This window comes from Asparagus officinalis, chromosome 5, assembly GCF_001876935.1.
Source record: "Asparagus officinalis chromosome 5, Aspof.V1, whole genome shotgun sequence".
Lineage (NCBI taxonomy): Eukaryota > Viridiplantae > Streptophyta > Magnoliopsida > Asparagales > Asparagaceae > Asparagus > Asparagus officinalis.
Window position 1 is genome coordinate 123,578,807 of NC_033798.1, and position 19,683 is coordinate 123,598,489.

The following is a 19,683-nucleotide window of genomic DNA, read 5'->3' on the forward strand; positions in this document are numbered from 1 at the left end:
AGCTCCAACGTAGTTGGTCTGGGTTATATACTTCAACAATGGTATGAACAGAGATATGGAGAAAAGGGAAAGAATTAGAATGCTGAATATGGTGCACTTACCTTTTCTGAAGCAGCATAAGCAGCCTGCACAGGGGTCATCCCTTGAAATGGAACAAGAGCCGTTGTAAGTTCCCACAACACAATCCCAAAACTATAAACATCAACTTTTTTGGTATATGGTTTTTCCTTAATCATTTCTGGAGCCATCCAACGATAGGTTCCCATATTACCCTTGGATGCCTGACACTGAGTCTCCAGGCAAGAAGTGCCAAAATCAGCAACCTTTACTCGCATTTCATCATTAAGAAGTAGATTGTCGGACTTGAGATCTCTGTGAATCACACCTTGTGAATGAAGATACTGCATTCCTCGGGAAATGTCAAGGGCTAATCTCAAAATTGTTTCAGTTGATAGAGAGTATGGCTCTTTCTTGTGGAGATACATCCTAAGAGTTCCCTGTGACATATATTCCATAATAATGCAGTACACTGGGGGCTTCTTGCATGCTGCTATGAACTGAAAATTTGATTAAAAAAAAGATATGTCAGTAGTACAAATAGCAACTAGTAAACTAGATAAGTATATGGACTAAAGATATAAGTACTAACTTAGTACAGATCAATATACATGCATTCTTCTCCACAAAAAATACGCAATCGTTCAATTTATATATCAACGTATAAGAAAAAACAAACTAGTCCTATGAATAGAAATAGTTCAGTGTTCACATAGAACCAATATACGGCTACAAGCAAATGCTCCACATTTGTTGCATCAGACATGAGTACAATTCCTATAACATGATGGATGAAAAAAATTTAATCGTGCTTATATTTGTAATTAACAACGTCAAAGTCTGCATAAAATAAGAAAACCTTAAAACAAATTTGGTGCACCTCAAACGATAAAATGAAAAATGATCCACACATCGGAGTTTTGCATAATGAGTTTTTTTTATCAAGATTTTCAAAAGAAAGCATTGAATAGGTGGCCAAGACATATAAATTGTGACGAAAATATTCACACTGTTTAAGCCTAAACAATAAGAACACTGAACTAAGAATTTCCTTCTCCTCCACAGTAAAGCAGATGAACTTATTATTTGACTTCAATTGTCCTCTATCATGTGCAAACCACAAAGCTTTAGGTACCTCAACCTTCACACTGACTAATATACTGATAACATAGCGTGCACGAACACCCATGATTATAAATGCACACTCACAAATACTAAATTAACCTGCTTTTAACTGCATTGGACTAAAGTCCTGAATCTAAATCCATCAAACACTATGCCCTGGAGCCACACTTGGTCTGCGCCGTGCTACTCGTCATGGCTGTTTGAACAGATCTAACAACTTCAGCATGCTATTCTTAGACATGGAAAGCCTAATACCAGATCTCCTAATGTCTGGGTTCACTCAAAACAAACACTAAGCACACGCCTGAGCTAATACCTAATCTGTGACAGCATCACTACATTATGCCTGTCTGTATTTGTGCTTGTGGTGCAGTGGAAGGACTCCAAGCAATTATAGTCTGCCAATAAATATGATTGCTTGTGCGCACCCTTGGTCACAGCCAAGCAAACTATAGCGTGTGCCAACAAAAAGATGTGACAGTTCACAGTTCAACCTTTGGTTAGACAATCAAGCAAGGATTTCATGCAAGATTTTATGCAGAATAGACATCATTCCTGGCAGACACATGCAAGTTTTGATGGAAGAAGGGATGTTTTTGGCTTTTTGGTTAACTAGAAAGTGAAACTGTTGGTGGAACACTTTCATGCATAGAGAGACAAGGTTGTTTGTTAATGACAAGACGAAAATAAAAGGAAAATGTCAAGGTGAGACGAGATTGGCATAAGCACAGGCTTTGTCAAAAAGTAGGAACAAATGAAGGTTATTTGAAATTTATCCTAAAAGTGTGTGGCAAAGAAACGTCTTTAAAACCAATGGTGTAGCTGATGTGTATATTTCACTTAGTAACAGAAAGTAGATTTTCACATTAAAAAAATAGAAATCCAACCCCGCCAATCTCACTATCAGAACAGATAGGAAAAGGCCATGACAGAAATTATATGACTTTTTGTTACTTTTAGATATTGAATTTTGTTATGTTAAGACTTGTCATAGATTCTTAGTGCACACTTACTAGCTACAAATACTATCATGATCAATGATTCAAGATAGAACTCATATAAAAGAGAATTTTTGAAGCCTGAAGGACAATAAATAAAACTTCAGGTAGGAAAGGAAAGAAATATGACCTACTCACCTGCACTATATTTGGATGATATAGTCGAGTAAGGAATGCAACCTCAGACTTAAATTGCTCCTCCAGCTTATCTCGGGTCTGCTCATCCTGCTCAGGGATTCTCACCATCTTCACAGCCACTGCCCTCTGCTTGTAGATTCCCCTATAGATCCTACTATGTGCACCAGAAGCAAACTTGTTACCAATGAAGAGTTGAGAAAGATCGGCCATCCATTCCTCGCGCTCTCCCCCTGTATTTGAGTCGAAACCCTCTGGATTCGCAGGATCCAATAGCATCGACCAAGATTCCAGACTGTCCCATCTTCTCTTCTCCATAATCTCCAAATCCAGAGGAAGGGTGCTCTTTCTGGCCGTCGAGGAAGAAGGATAAGAAGAAGAGGGAAATGATGGAGGAGGAGGAGAAGGTAAGGAGATTGTATTGGCCCTGTCCTTCCTCCTCAAGGCCCGGAAAAAACAAGAAGCCATTGTATACCGAACCAAGAAAGGCAGTGGGGCCTGGTTATCGAATAACTAGCTGAAAGAGAAGGTTAGGCTAAGACAGTGGAAAACCTCCCACTGCATCCTTCTATCAGAATGGCAAGGGAAGTATAAAGGATTGAGTCCTGGAGGTTCAAAAGGCATGGTTTGCGCCAAAGAAGAGGAACTTGAAAAATTGCAGGGAGAAAAATATTTGAGAATTCTTCAATAAGGAAAAGATAATGAAACTTTTAATCGGTTTTACACACTGTAATTTGAGATAAGAACCTAAAGGAAGTTGAAGATCATGAGGCTTCTGGCTGCATCTTGAAGAATCAAAAGAAGCTTGCTCGATGAGGGATAAGAGCAGCCGCCAATTCTTGAAGTTAACTACTTCTCTCTGAATGAAGAAATCAACGTTATCCACTTGGTACAGGAAGATAGAACACAGGTATCTTTCTCTCTCTCTCTTTTTCTTTTTCATAGCATTGAGACAAGTCAGGGATTTAAAGGGTATCAACTATCAAGGATCCCCTGTGACTGAGTAGTTGAGAAAAGCGCACTCCCTTTTACCGCTCTCTTTTTTCCGCTTTTCTTCCCCTCAATATCTTGCCTCTGATACTTGTGTTTCATGGTAAAAGAGAAAGGATAGTGGGCTGGAGAATGCCTTGGCCAGCACTCTGCGTTCAGCTCCCCTTTACTTCCTTTTTATCTTTTCCCTTTTTTCCTCTATTGACAACCAACCACTAGCGTCAAGACAATTGCATACACAATTCTTGAAGTCCAGCTCGTTGCATGAAGGACTGCTACCTTAGAGAAATTATACTGTCCTCACGATAGCAGCATATTCCACTGCCCCCACAAGGCACTGGTAGAGCAACTGAATAAACTGCCAAATACCAACATAAAGCCTACAAAATTATGAGGAAAAAGCAAAGCTTACCCTGTTCCCATATCAAACTGTATCTCCAATAGGGGAAAACTTTTAAAGGGGAAAAATGAATGTATATGTAATCTACTGTGCAACTTATTTTCAGAAATAAACCGAAATCATTTAACTAACATGGGCTGCATTCAGCACATGTTAACATTATTCAAATCCTTTTCCTGTCAAAGTAGGATCAGCAGGATCAGCAGAAAGGTGCACTAGGTGTTTGACAATTTCCAAATGTATATCACACATAACCCCTCTAAGTTGCCAAGACATTATGGACAGAACTAAGCACAGGAGCTTGCCATAAGTCCACAGGGTCCAGCTTCATTACACAATTGAAGCCTCAAGAAGAAAGAAACCATTCTTTCAAATTATCCTAGGCACTGAATGAGTCTAGAATAAAGTGAAAGATAAGAAATTTTCTGGGAATTATGTTCAACCCTCAGGCACAAACATAGCCAAAGAGCAAAATAAAACAAATCCCTAGAAACCTTAGGCACATCATAGTAACTATCTTTATTGCATAAATATGTTTCAAGAAAGAGTTGCATTTGCATACAATAGAGAGAATCCTGAAAATTTAAAACATAAATCAGATCAAGAATTGCACAAATTTGAGGTTAAAAATGTTTTCCCTTAACACATCCAAGACACCAACCTGTAAAATAGTACATTTTATTCAGACGCAGCAACAAATAATAATTTATATGTACAAAAGGATTTACATGTACAGAGTGATTTAGCTCCACAACAAATATCGTTTGCCAGAAACTCAAAAAGTGTTGTCCGCTTGCTTGGATGGGGCATCATTTGCAAGCTTCTTTCGATGGGCAAGACAAACTACGTACCTACGGGGGGAGGTACTCTGTAAGTAAGAAATATTTACATCAGGAACGTGTTTAGATGTCAGTTGTTAATGCTTTCCAGTACAATAATTATTCCACTATATCACCTGGACAAGAAATCAATACCCGCAAAATATTTATCCAATATCAGAAACATACGAAAGAAGTAAAATACTGATACTCCATAAAGTCCAAAGAAATAACATGAATGGGCAAACTAATTAGCTGGGTTTTTAATTATGGCAAGCAAAAAAATCACCGTCAGCAACACATAATTTAGTTATGGTCAATATAAATTGCATTTATGATGAGAAGGGGGAAACAAAAACCGACTCTATAAAAGTTAATTAAAAAAGAAAATAGATGGCCCCTCTCAAATGAAAATTCTGCAATATTGTTCTTTGTAAGAAAAAGACTAAGTGCACATTAACATCATGCTCTGTCAGGTCCTCTATATGGCTTCTAAAGGAGTACTGGTTGGATCATACACTAAACAATTTATAGAATAGAATCTGCACACCCTGATAAATTAATAGTAATTCATAGACTCAGTTCAAGTTAAGAAAAGAAAAGGAAGAAACATCTGAGCTTTTTAGGTACAACATTCAATAAGCAGATAATCACATACAAAAAAAAATTCTCTCTCCTTTTTCCCCCTACAATTCTGTTTCCATTTTTTTATAGGAAGGGGTTTGGGAGGAGGCGTGAGGTGATTATCATTCAAAAGAAAGGAAGACAATATAACATGTATGTCTATAATGACTTAGAATGCCAAGTAACCATCGGATATACCAGGACAGAGTCGTGATGTTGCTCAGTTTAAATCCTTGCCGTCTTTTGTTCAGTTGATTTGTTTCTTAATATGTTGACAGTTACTTTTATTGGTTAACCTGAGGTCAACCCACCAAGAAAATGGAATGCAAGAAAGAGGCTTGCCTGTACAAACATAAGGCTAGTGGGAAAATAAGGAGACATTTAGAATTATGTTACAATCTGAAGAAGCAATACTTCCAACGACAGTTACCATAAAGGGTAGAGGAGGAAGAAACAATGGAAACACAATTGATTCGCAGTTAGTGTATGGAAAGAGACATGACAGTTGGAACAGTAGAGAGAAGAAAGAAGCGGGATAGAAGATCCAAAAAGAGAAAAGATCATACAGCACGCCGCATGAGCCTTCCTACAGCAATAGCTCGAGCCATATCGCTCTTCCACCTCATTATTTCCGACAGTTCCAGCCTTTATAAAGACTTTGCATCGCTAAAACCATTAAAAACGAGTCTCGGTTCCTATACTTCATTCTATTAAAACATGACTACACGGCCCATGCATTACCATCAGCCTTATTTAATAAAGCTATTATTACATTATTGGTCACAAGTCAATGAAGCTCTTTCATAGACTCGTCGAGGCTAAGGTTGGTGCTTCCATAACGGTGTACTGAGGACTAGAAGATAGTCTCATGGTCAAAATTGTCATGTTAATGTTAATGAACCAGGGAGGTCTCTGATACCAAAGTCAGTGCAAACCTAAAGAAAAATTACAAGCTAAAGTGAGTTCATACTTAATAGAGAAGCAACAGTCGTGCGTTCACTATGAAATATATTCTGCCATTAACAACTTCAAGCAAAAGTTGTGCGTGACTTATCAAAGATCAAAAACCCATAAAGAATCTAGCGGAGAGGGTTAAGATTTTGATGCATTTTAGGGTTTATTAGGGTCTCATAATATTTGAAAACAAATTACAACTAAATGCTAGCCAAAAAAAAGGTAGGGTTTCGAAACAAAGTTAAATTGATCGACGGAATCAAACAAAAGAATTACGCCAAATGATCGAGAAACTCACATCATCATTCGCTTTTGGGGAATGGAGCCTGACGAGCCCTAAGATTTCTGCAAGCTCAACTCGGATCCTCGTCAACTTCTCGTGTCGCGATTGACAACGTTCTAGTTGTTGGATCCTCTGCAAAATTTGGAAGAACGCAATTGACGAAATTTGACAAAAGAGTTGGAACGAAAATAGAAAAGGATAAATTGGAAATCGGACTTCAGGTTATTGGGCTTGATATGGGCCGGATGAGGGTGACGCAGTGCAGGCCGAGAGATGGGTCTAGCCCACGAATTGAGGCTCATTTCCGCCGGCAATTATTTGGGCTTGGCCTTGTTGGCTTGATGCCCTATTTATCACGGTTATCGCTGTTTGGAGAAAATAGTGTAGGCTTTTGGGCGTTACATATTGGTTTGAGAAAATAGTGTAGGTTTGAGATTTATCACGGTTATCTCTGTTTGGAGAAAATAGTCTAGATCTAATCAAAACGTTGCCTCCTTTTTTTAACTCCCTATTTGTTTAAATAAACAACGCTTTTTCTTTTCCTTTTTTTTTTTTTTTGTTTTCACATATATCATCGAGCCATATAATATATACAAATATGCACTACACTATTAATGAAATTCCCTTTGAACTGCTTAGATATTCGCTTGATTTATCAACAGGTTCAAAGAATTAGATATTCGCATCTACTATTAACTGCTTCTTGAAAAAGTAAGCAAAAAACAATCCTTCAAAATTTTTTAAAAAAAAGGCAATACCAAGCTGGCTGGGCAAAACTATAACCTAGGCTGCAACTGCCAAAACGCAAAACCAGAAGGGAAAACGTTAAACAAAACAAAAGCTGGTCAAAACATTTCCTTCCTTTTTATCCACTTGATTATTACATCCAAAAGCACGTAGTAGCAAATGGAACTTCCAATAAGTAAATTGCACACAATATAATGGTGGGGGGTAAATAAATTTCCCACGTCAGCTACTACCCTTATTTTCATGGTGAAGGAAGACAATACAACTTACACCAGTACAGAATTGAGAATTGCCTACAACATAAATACATTTCTTACACTGGTAAAATTTTCCTGCTTATGCTAATATTCATACATCTTTACAACATTCCTGAAATAAATTGGAAATATTTAGTTCAAACAGAGAGATACAGCAACAATGCTACTGATACCACCCACTTCAAAGTTTCAATACTCGGCTTACAGCACATAAATGGTTCAATAGAGTCTCAGTCATATGGGTTTCTAAAGTTCTTGAGGAGCTCTGGAATGTCATATCCCAGCATGTCATCCACATTCTGAATCATTTTTGGCTTTAGCTTCTCAAACTTATCGATGCTGTAACCGCTCAATGTTTCTCGAAAATGCTCAATGTTGGGGAAATCCCCTGCTGGTAGATGGAACTCCCGTTGAACCTGTTGATGGAAAGTTCTCATCAGTGGATGCAAAACAATCCAGTAATGCAAAAGCTTGTGTGTGTTTTAGCTCAAAGTGCAGTTGCAGAGAAGATGAAAAATATGGTTTTTTAGCTCAAAGTGCAGTTGCAGCAAAGGAAATGCAGAGATGGGATAATGATAACAGAGGCCAAAAAATATGGTTTTTAGCTTGTATTTCTTCCCTTTCACTTCTCCATTTCCTTCCCAATAAGAACGCCTCTAACGAAGACGCAATACACAAAATAAAGGCACAAGATCAACCAGAGTACTCACAGATATACGTGGTTCACTCCTTCGGAGCTACTCCACGGTGCAACGACGACGTCAAATTCTTTTATATCCCAAAAGAATAGATCAAAGAGAACACCCTCTCTTGATCAGATACACTCCAAGAATTCTCACAATCTCTCTTTGTGTTTTCTCTCTTACTCTTCTATGAGAGGAGTTGTTTCTGGGATGAGATTTCCTTAAGAGTTTAGGGTCCTATTTATAGTGTTTGGAAAATACTATGCACAAATAAAATATTATTAGTGGGACCCGCCACTAATAATAGTTTATTGTGGGACCCACATACTTTTATTCTTTTTCAAAAGTTACGGCTACTTTTCCTTAATTGTCAAGGATGTTAGGTGAGGGCGGCTGCATAGGGCGGCTAACAATCTCCCACTTGAAGATTTGATTAAGTATCAATCATATCTTCACACCACTCTTAGTTGCATCATCCGGATGTCTTGTATCTTTGGCGTCTTGCACGGCTCTCAACGTTTTCAACGGAGGCCATATGAGACTGCACACAGCCTCACCTTCTCTAGCGGAACTGGCTTGGTCAGCATATCGGCTGGATTGTACCTCGTATCAATCTTCACAAGCTTGAACTCGTTCCTGCTTTACCATCTCCGTATGGCATGGTGCTTCACGTCAACATGCTTGGTCCAGTGTTATCGAGGCGCAAGGCGCAATGCGGGGCGCAAAGGTCCCTTACGCGCACCATGCGCAAGGCGCACAACGAGGCGCGCGCCTCACTTAATTGAGGCGCATAACTCAAACTAATATTTTCCAACATATGATAAAGAAGCATATAAGCAACATTTTTATAAATTATCACATAAAAAGACTAAGAAATATAATTGTAGGCTGTCTAAAAATCACAATAGATAGTTTATCCTCCATCAAACACCGATGATGAAAGTTACAATCTGACAACTTTCAGAAGGCTACAATTTGAAGACTTTCACGTAGATCGCTGAAGGTTACAATCTGACGACCTTCACGACAACCGATGAGAGCTCTAGTTCAACAGCATTCATAATCAACATCGGGAATTACAATCTGACGACTCTCATATTCTCAAGGAGCCAAGACGAAGATTACAAGACAATGATCTTTGCAACGCTATGACAAAAGAGATTACTTTGTGATAATCTCTTCAAGACAAGACGCGGAGGTCCTCCCCGTGTGTCAACATCAAAACGCCGGGGTCGATCCCGCGTTACAACATCAAAACACGAGGGTCGAACCCACGTTACAACATCAAAACGCCAGGGTCAAACCCGCGTTACAACATCAAAACGCTGGAGTCGATCCCGCGTTACAACATCAAAACGCGAGGGCGATCCCGCGTTACAACATCAAAACGCGAGGGTCGAACCCACGTTACAACATCAAAACACCAGGGTCAAGCCCGCGTTACAACATCAAAACGCTGGAGTCGGACCCGCGTTACAACAAGCGAAACGTGAGCTACCCTCGCGTTCTGGATGTTCAGTCAACACCCAACCTCGCGTCTCAATCCTAAGACGCGAGGTTAGGGTCCTGAACGCCAGGTTGGGCGTTTGACTCATTCAAATATGAGTCGAACGGTTTCAGAACCATTTTCCCCACGATCTGAGGAAATCACGCCCACTTAGGAACGGATTTAGAGGGCAGTTACACCCCCTTAATCCCCTATAAAAGCGAATAAACTCAACTGAGTTCGGTTGGAATTTCTTGGCTGAGATCGACCACTGAAGGCTGGCATTTTTCGGATCTGGGACTTTGCAGTAACAAGAGAAATCATTGGGCGAGCTTTTGAGGAGATTGGCATCATCCTCCAACGAAGATCATTTTCAACTTCGACAACAGAGAGCTTTCATCCTTAGCTTATCAACCGAACTTTCGGTTCAAATCAACTCTTTTACAGAGTTCTTCAAAACTCGTTCAGAGTTCTCAAACTTACCACGCAAGTTCTCCACAGCGTCGAATCGTGAGGAGAAGACATCGTTCCAGTGAAGCAAAACGTCGGATCGTCAACGGAGAGTAAACTCGACGCGAGCATTCGAGGAAGGCACTCCATCGCCACCGAGAAGAACCCAGTTTTAAACAAAGGAGAGAACCAAATTCGTTCTCTTCTCTTTTGTAATCAAATTGTAACCGGAATCAAAGAAATACAAGTCAATTTTCTTTGTTCTCTTTATTGCAAATTTTTCCACAAACAATAATTTCACCTACTAAATCAAGAAAGAGTCTTAATTAGCATGCATAATATAAAAAAGTTCATATGTTTCCACACATCACAATGTACGATAATATCCAACACGAGCAAAAGTCTACGAAATAAAATAAGCAAGTAGCAAAATAACAAAGTTTCTAGTCATCCTCATCATCATCATCATCATCCAACTGAAGTGGCTCCTCATCCTCAGTTTCCTCCTCTTCTTCATTAAACTCATCTTCATCCTCCGAGTCCGGCTCCCTCCTCCTAGATGACGAAGCAATACCACTTGAAGATCCTCGAACCCTAGCAGTAGCAGTAGACCTTAAATTTGGTCCCCAATTTTCTTCAACTCCCGTTGCTTCACCTACAACACCCCATCTAAGGTCATCCTCCTCATCCACCAAGTCATTTTCCGCATTGTCGCCCTCTCCAAATTGACCTAACAACCACTCGTTGCTTTCATCTATGTCAGTCAACTTGATTGGATCAACAATATCCCTGCAGTCAAATCTTTCCTTCAAAGCTTGATTATATTTGCAAAATACTAGATCCTGCAACCTATTGTGATCCAACCTATTCCTCTTCTTGGTGTGTATCTGCAACACATATAAAGTTAAATAATCAAATTAGTACTCAAAATCCTTAATTCTTTAAGCTTACGTTTATTCAATTAGATGAAATTAGACATACTTGTTCAAAAGTACTCCAGTTTCTTTCACACCCAGAGGAGCTACAAGTGAGACTAAGGATCCTTATAGTAAGTTTCTGCAGAATCGGAGCTGCTGCACCGTAAGAATCCCACCAATCAGCTGTCAAGATACACAAAGTAATTAATACGAGTATACAATATGTTATTAATTTATTTAACTAAAAAGTATGTGTACATAATTAATTAACATATTTACCCGGAGATTTCTTTTCTCGGTTTCTAATAGCTATAGGCATGCCAAATAGATCCTGTGCTTCTTTGTATAAAGTCAACTCTTGAGAAATTTTATCTTGATCCTGTTCGGGCACAAGCTTTTGAATGACTTCCCAGAGGCCTTTCATGATCTCCTTATCGGCTTGAATGTTAGGGTGGGCATAGAAAAAAATTGGATTAAGGTAAAACCCTGCAGCATGCAAAGGATGATGTAACTGAACATTCCATCTCTTATCAATCATCTCAAATACCTCCGAATATTTGCTTGCATCATCACCAAAGGCTTTTGCAATAGCCTCTTTGGCTCTATCCATAGCCTCATAAATAAACTCCATTGTCGGCTTCCTCTCGTTATCAACAAGCTTCAAAACACGAACAAGAGGGCCCGTGAGCTTGAGAACACGAACAACATTATTCCAAAAGTTAGTCATTTTAACTGTCCTCTCCGCCGCTTTGCCCTTTGGATCTCTTGCCCTCTTGTTTTCCACCCACTTTTCAGAGCAAAACATCTTCCTTAGATTATTCTTCTGCTTATGGATGCTTGATAAAGTCAAAAATGAACTGGCAAACCGCGTCGTCGCCGGTCTAAGAAGCTCTCGAGCATTGATTTGCTCTCTCATCAACCTCAAAACCCAACCATGTGAATAAATAAAACCCGTCAACTCCATAGCACGACTCAAGGTCATCTTCATGAACGGTAGTTTTCCGATATCCTTAAGTATGAGATTGAGACAATGAGCAGCACACGGTGTCCAATACATATGAGGATATTCATCCATCAAGTATTTACCTAGAACCAATAAACAAACATCTCATTAGTATTCAATCATTCAATTTTAAAGAAATTAGAAAGCACATCAATCAATATCAAAAAAATTAAATCAAATTTAAAATTCCATACCGGCTAATTTGAGACTAGCATGATTATCTGTTACAATTTGCACAACATTCTCTGGCCCTATCTTCTTAATCTCCTCATTTAAGATCTCAAACATCCTCGCACCAGTCTTGATCTCATCGGAAGCATCAATAGAGGAAAGAAATACCGTTCCGTGAGGAGAGTTCACAAGGAAATTTATCAAAGTCATTTCCTTCCGATCAGTCCAACCATCCGACATAAAAGAGCATCCTTTTTTGGCCCAAACCTCCTTATGAGGTTGCATGAGATCTTCAGTGTAATTCTTCTCCTTCTTAAGCAATGGCTCTCGTAATTGATGGAATGTTAGAGGTGGCAAGTTAGGCCCAAAAGCCCCCACTAACTTCAACATAATTCTAAAGGACCTAAGTTGTACGGCATTAAAAGGAATTCCCGCTTAATACCACCAACGGGCAATATCTTGATGCACTTTAGCAACTGCATCTTTGTTGAGGCCTTCTTCAATGCTTGTTTGCCGCAATTTTCGCCTTCTATCATCTTTGGCTACCTCCAGTTCCGGGTCAAATGAGAGAAACGAATCCATAGGCCTCTTTCTCTTTGTTGAAGATCCAACACTTCCCCCTCCTCTTGTAGCTAAGGAAGATGAATTAGGAGTAGAAGTCAATACACCCTTTCCCTTGTTCCTAGTTGCTTGTGCTTGTTCTTCAACCTCGTCAACTTCATCTATTTCAACCATGTCATCATCTTCAAGATCCGGCATGTAATTCTCCACTGCTTGTTGTCTTCTAATAATTGCTTGTTTTTTGTCATATTCCTTAAGCTCATCAACCACATTCGAAGGAACTTTATTGCAAAGGGAAACATTTTTACGTTTCCTCGTCGTTCCAATAAGATGCTCTTTTTGCCTTGATATGCCGCCATTGGTGATCTTATTACAATAAATACACTTGTGCTTGTTGGAATTCCCTTCCTCAACTAGAGAAGTGTACTTCCAAGTCAGATCTTGTCTTCTACCTTTATTCGCACTCACTGATGTCGATGAAGACATACTCAACAAGTTTATTAGTCACCCACACCCAAAATTATAAGAATAGCAACTTAAATCATCAAATTATGTTAACTAAAATTTTAAAGTAACAAATAAGATACAAGAAATATGTGTTTTAATTAAAAATGAAATATGTTTTTAAGTAACAATTAAGTGATTAACAATTAAATATTTACACGTTCATAATTTATTAGTTAGCATGCTAATTACCTATTTTAAGCTCTTTTTTCTAATTATACTAATTTCTAAGTTGTTGACTTGTTGTTGCTAACTTGCTAATTGACTTTGTTTTTCTTTTTTACAGATTATACTTGAGAGTTAAGTAGCAACGAGCAAGGATGAAAGATCAATCAAATTTCCCAACACATCTACCAAAATAAATATGAATAATTCATTCATTGAATATGTAATTTGTATATTCATATTGTATAATTTGTATTCCTATTTTCTAATGAGATCTTCATATGTAAATGTAGCAGTTAATTGAACAGCAGCACTGCATCAGTTAATTGAACAGCAGAAAAAGAAAAAAATTAAATCTAAACCAAAGCTAACCAATTAATGGGAAAAAACCGAAAAAACAGACAAAGTAAATAAAAAACAAAAATAAATACAAAAACAAAAAAAACAAAAAAAACAAAAAAAACGACTGCAACATTATGTTAGCGGCGAACAAAAGAAAAAAAAAGCCCAAAAAACCGCGTCGGAAGAAAACAAGAAAAGGAACAAAAGAAAAAAACAAATACAAAACCGACGGAAGAAAACAAGAAAAGAGAGCAAGGGAGGAGAACGTCTTAAGAAAAAAAAATCGAAGAAAAAAAACGAACTGAAAAAATTAAAATTACCTGCTTCGACGGCTGCGGCGGGGTTGGAGACGGCGTCAGGCGGGATCGGCGACGGCATCAGGCGGGATCGGCGACGGCGTCAGGCGGGATCGGCGACGGCGTCAGGCGGGATCGGCGACGGCGTCAGGCGGGATCGGCGACGGCGTCAGGCGGGATCGGCGACGGCGTCAGGCGGGATCGGCGACGGCGTCAGGCGGGATCGGCGACGGCGTCAGGCGGCCATCTCCGTATGACATAGTGCTTCACGTCAACATGCTTGGTCCGAGCATGGAATGCGTCGTTCTCTGACAAGTGAATGGCACTCTGACTGTCGTAGTGGATTAAGTATTTCTCAAAGCTTACTCCAAGCTCGAGAAGAAAGGCCTTCAACCATAGCAGCTCTTTTGCTGCCTCTGCTGCAGACACGTACTCAGCTTCGGTTGTTGACAAAGCCACAGTATCCTGTAACTTGGATCTCCAACTTATCGCTCCACCACCCAAAATGAAGATGTAGCCGCTCGTACTCCTTTTCGAGTCTATGTCCCCGGCATAGTCTGCATCACAAAAGCCCTCTAGCTGTAAATATGTCCCGCCATACTCAAGACAACGGTCGGACGAGCTTCTCAAGTAGCGTAGAAGCCACTTGACTGCACTCCAGTGTTGTTTCCCTGGATTGCTCATAAAGCGGCTCACAACTCCCACTCCTTGTGCAATATCTGACCTTGTACACACCATCGCATACATCAAACTCCCGACGACATATGCATATGGTATGTTGGTCATGAACTCATGCTCTTCAGCAGTCTCTGGTGCTTGGGTCTTTGATAGTTTGAAATGACTCACAAATGGCGAGCCCACTGGTTTAGCTTTCTCCATGCTGAACTTTTCAAGAATCTTCTCAATGTAGGCCTTTTGAGACAACATCAGCCTCCGTGCTGATCTGTCTCTGATGATCCTCATTCCCAGAATCTAGTTTGCTGGACCCAGATCCTTCATCTCGAAGCACTCGAAGAGACACCCCTTGAGTTCTTTAATGCGGGCCAAGTCGGGCCCTGCAATCAACATGTCATCAACATAAATCAAGAGTATCACATAGGATTCGCCGTATCTCTTGATGAAGCAGCAATAGTCTGTGTCGCATTTGAGAAAACCGTTCTCCTCCATAAAATTTTCGAACTTCATGTACCACTGTCGCGGAGCTTGCTTCAGGCCATACAAGCTCTTGCGCAGGCGACACACGAGGCTCTCCCTGCCTCGTTCCTCGAAGCCCACTGGTTGATGCATATAGATCTCCTCCTCCAAATCTCCATGAAGGAATGCCGTCTTCACAGCATATAGATCTCTTCCTTCAAATTTCCATGAAGGAATGTCGTCTTCACATCCATCTGCTCTAGATGGAGATCTCGAACTGTCACAATGCTCAGTACAGTCCGGATCGTGGTCAACTTGACGACGGGAGCAAAAACGTCAGAATAGTCTATCCCTGTTTTCTGCTCATAGCCCTTCACTACAAGCCTCGCTTTGTAGCGTCTCCGTCCATCGGCTTCATCCTTGACCCGATAAATCCACCGATTGTGAAGAGCATTTCTCCCTCTTGGAAGCTTTACGAGCTCCCAAGTCTCATTCTTCATCAAGGACTTCATTTCTTCCTCTATGGCAGACTCTCACTCGCCCCGAGCTTTGCCGGTCTGCTGTACCTCCTCATAGCTCTCTGGCTCACCACTGTCAGTCGGGAGAAGATAATTCATGATGGAAAGGTACCTCTCTGGCACCCTTGGATTTCTTGAAGCTTTGCGAATTGCGATCGGCAACTCTGCTGGATCCTGCTGCTGTACATCCGGTACGTTCTCTTGGTCTCTGTCTTCTATGCTGATAGGTATTTCACAGACGTCCTCACTGTCAGCAATATCTGGGAAAAGAGGGGGAGATAGCTGACTCCTACTCACCTCCTTGGTCTTGTACACCGCATTCTCATGGAACACGACGTCACGACTGCGCACCACCTTGCGCGCATCGTGATCCCAGAAACGGTACCCATACTCATCTCCTCCATAGCCGATGAAAGATAGCTTCTTTGATTTTGGATCAAGCTTTGACCGGTCTGTAGGATTGGTCATGACATAGGCGTCACAACCAAATACTCGTAAGTGCTCTAGCTTCAGCTTCTTTCCGATCCAAGCCTCTTCAGGTATCCCATAACTGAGAGCCGCGGATGGCCCGCGGTTGATCAAGTATGCAGCAGTATTGACAGCTTCGACCCAAAAACTCTTGGGCAATCCGGAATGGATCCTCATGCTTCTGGCGCGCTCCAAGATAGTACGATTCATGCGCTCTGCCACTCCGTTGTGCTGAGGTGTGCCTGGGACGGTCTTCAGTCTCCGAATCCCACGGGACAAGCAGAAGTTCTCGAACTCCTGGCTGCAATACTCGCCTCCATTATCGGATTTTAGGCACTTCAGCTTATTGCCTGTTTCATTCTCCACACAGGCAAGCCACTTCTTGAAGATGATGAAAACATCTGACTTGTGCTTCAAGAAAAACACCCACAACTTTCTAGTAGCATCATCAATAAAAGTGACAAAATAAAGAGAGTTGCCAACAGATGGGACTTGCGCGGGTCCCCACACGTCGGTGTGCACCAACTCTAATTTCTGCAGTTTTGGAGACGGTCCGGTCTTGTTGAAGCTCACCTTCTTTTGTTTGCCTAGAATGCAGTCCTCACATAGAGTTAGATCGGTCTTGTTCAGACCCGGAAGCCTCTCTCCCGCGGCCATAATCTGCATCCCCTTCTCGCTCATGTGGCCAAGTCGTCGATGCCAAGTCATGCAGTCGACGGATGATGATGATGATGCTTGTCCTGCGACAAGCAAGTTGTCGATCTTCCCGTTGGCGATGTAGAGAGACCCCTCGCGTTTGCCGTGTGCCACCACCAGGGCACCCTTAGACACCATCCAGCTTCTCTGCTCGAAGGATACTCTGTAACCGGAGTCAGTCAGTTGCCCGACTGATATGAGATTTTGCCTGAGATCCGGTACATGCCAAACGTCATTCAGCGTCAAGGTGGTCCCGCCCTTCATCTTGAGGGTACAATTTCCCTTCCCGGAAACCTTACAAGGTTGATCGTCGTCAAGATAGACTGTCCCCAAGTCCTTCACGAACGATGAAAGCAGCTTTTGTTGTGAGGTTGCATGGAAAGATGCGCCAGAGTCGATGACCCACGCATCACTTTTGTCTTCTAGGGATAGGAGAAGTGCATCCGAATCCGTCTCGTGCATGAGATTGGCTGCACCGTCAGCCCGATCATCCCCTGCTGATGCTCTGGAACAGTCTCTGCAATCCCGTGCAAAGTGGCCCTTCTTTCCGCATCTGAAGCACTTCCTTTCACCGTAACCATTCGGGTTAGGCCCTTTAGACTTCCCTCTGGATTTTGATTGGCCTCGTCGTCCCCTACCCTTCTTCTGTGCACGCTCTCGTGCCTCGACATGCAGAGCACTCCCACTGCTAGAGGCCTCAGCTCCTGAGACTTTGCGGTGAGATTCTTCATCCAGAATTGCCCCAACCACTGTGTCGAGCTTCATCTTGTCATTACCATTAGCGTTGCTCACCACCATCACCATATTCTCCTATGAATCTGGTAGACAAGAAAGTAGCAGAAGAACTTGGATCTCGTTGTCGAACTTTAGATCTACTGCAGCAAGCTGTTGCACCACAGCCTGAAATTCGTTCAAAAAGTCCGCCACGCGAGCTCCTTGCTGCATCTTGAGATTGAATAGCTTCTTCATCAGGTACACCTTATTTGAAGCAGACGGCTTCTCATACAGCGCCTCCAAAGCCTCCATCAACTCCTTGGTGATGGTCGCATGCGAGACGTTGTAAGTCACATGCTGGTGAAGGTTGAGCCTGATTATGGCAAGTGCTTTACGATCAAGCACCTTCCACTTATCGTCGTCCATCTTCTCAGGTTTTCCCGTCTCTCCTTGGAGGGGTAGGAAGAGATCCTTCTGGTACAAATAGTCTTCTATTTGCATCCTTCAATACCTGAAATTTTGGCCGCCAAACTTCTCAAATCGAAACCTGTTGTCTTCAACTGTAGATCCCATGACGAAAGATTACGTCTTTCCCGTATTTGTGAATAGTATCGTATTCGTGAATAGTACCATATTCGTGAATAGTACCGTATTCGTGAATAGTGATGTACACGTGAATAGTATCATACACGTGAATAGTGTCCAATGCCTTAAAAGAGTAAATATTAATCTAACTTATTTTCTGATGTGGAGGATCCACTTTTAGTGGCAGCCACAGAGCATACGATAAGCAGATATATATACTCTAAGTCAGGCTCTGATACCAGTTATTAGGATACACCCCAATAATAAAGCCTCGAACGGAGACTTAATCACAAAATAAAGGCACAAAATTCAACACAGAGTACTCACAGATATACGTGGTTCACTCCTTCGGAGCTACTCCACGGTGCAACGACGACGCCAAATTCTTTTATATCCCAAAAGAATTGATCCAAGAGAACACCCTCTCTTGATCAGATACACTCCAAGAACTCTCACAAACTCTCTCTTTGTGTTTTCTCTCTTACTCTTCTATGAGAGGAGTTGTTTCTGGGATGAGATTTCCTTAAGAGTTTAGGACCCTATTTATAGTGTTTGAAAAATACTATGCACAAATAAAATATTATTAGTGGGACCCGCCACTAATAATAGTTTATTATGGGACCCACATACTTTTATTCTTTTTCAAAAGTTACGGCTACTTTTCCTTAATTGTCAAGGATGTTAGGTGAGGGCGGCTGCATAGGGCGGCTAACAAAACCATCATAGTGATCAGATGTGGCATTTACAATAACTGTATCTCCATTTGCATTTATCAATCGCCATAACTGATCAAATGCCACATTTACAAGTTGTTGGCATCTAACCTTGATTCACATTTCTTCTATGACCTATAAATTGCTTTACATGCACAGATGGTAACATGGGAGTTTCTAAATGCTCTCTCTAACATCTAACTCTGCTTCATATTTTACAGTAGAAGTGTAGAACATAAAGAAAAATGCTCTCTCGCATCTGGCTGGTTTCATAATAAAGTACCCGCAAGTAGAAATATATAACTCTACCTACAATTAGATCTCATCAAGCTTATCCACATAACAATAATAAAGAAACTTCAAGAAAATTACTGCAATAGTTATCGGAAACAAGGACCCCAAAACTAATAAGGGCACAAGCTCAAAGAATTTCCCACTATGACTAGCAAATTAGTGCAGATTGATGATGAGAATTTTGCTACCTTTAGAAACTCATCCTCCAGGTGGTCTATGAGTCGCTGCTGAGTTTTGGCCTTGCCTATCATTGCTGGCATCTCCTTTTTTAAATGGCTCATGATATATGCATGAATCTTGGCAGCTCTTGCACGCTTAACAAACTCATTGATCTGCAAAGGTGTTGGTAGATTAAGGACAACAGTAACTTAAGGTCCTGAACAATATTTGTTGAGAGCTTACCCGGCGATCACAAGCCTTCTTAGGAATATCCTTGAGGTCAGAGATAAGATCCTCCTGTTCTCTCTCAAACAACTCTTTTCCAATAGGACCAATAGCTGCTTCATTTACTGGCTTGTCATTGAAAGACCTGAAATTTTAAAGATCAATATAAGATAGAATTTATCAGCATATTTGAGTAGTATTGTCCAAGGTA

General features: G+C 40.9%; 3 protein-coding genes across 3 annotated transcripts in view; all 3 read right to left on the reverse strand.

Annotated features, from left to right (window-relative positions):
* LOC109843593 (serine/threonine-protein kinase HT1) overlaps nt 1-3,135 on the reverse strand; it is a 4,586-nt gene extending 1,451 nt beyond the window's left edge. Inside the window, exons 1-2 of the mRNA XM_020412536.1 lie at nt 2,319-3,135; nt 102-557 (exon numbers count right to left, since the gene is read on the reverse strand). Of these exons, the coding sequence (XP_020268125.1) occupies nt 102-557; nt 2,319-2,783 (921 nt within the window). The 5' untranslated portion in view covers nt 2,784-3,135. The remainder of the gene's footprint in view (nt 1-101; nt 558-2,318) is intronic.
* The window catches only part of LOC109841095 (EH domain-containing protein 1-like), a 29,952-nt gene continuing 17,572 nt past the window's right edge, over nt 7,304-19,683 (reverse strand). Inside the window, exons 14-16 of the mRNA XM_020409961.1 lie at nt 19,491-19,617; nt 19,277-19,420; nt 7,304-7,804 (exon numbers count right to left, since the gene is read on the reverse strand). Of these exons, the coding sequence (XP_020265550.1) occupies nt 7,619-7,804; nt 19,277-19,420; nt 19,491-19,617 (457 nt within the window). The 3' untranslated portion in view covers nt 7,304-7,618. The remainder of the gene's footprint in view (nt 7,805-19,276; nt 19,421-19,490; nt 19,618-19,683) is intronic.
* Nucleotides 10,325-13,085, reverse strand: LOC109841094. Its single transcript, XM_020409960.1, has 4 exons — nt 12,122-13,085; nt 11,204-12,010; nt 10,989-11,107; nt 10,325-10,894 (listed from the first exon to the last, which is right to left on the reverse strand). Exons 1-4 carry the CDS (start codon nt 12,486-12,488, stop codon nt 10,451-10,453), a joined length of 1,737 nt encoding a protein of 578 aa, XP_020265549.1. The 5' UTR covers nt 12,489-13,085; the 3' UTR covers nt 10,325-10,450.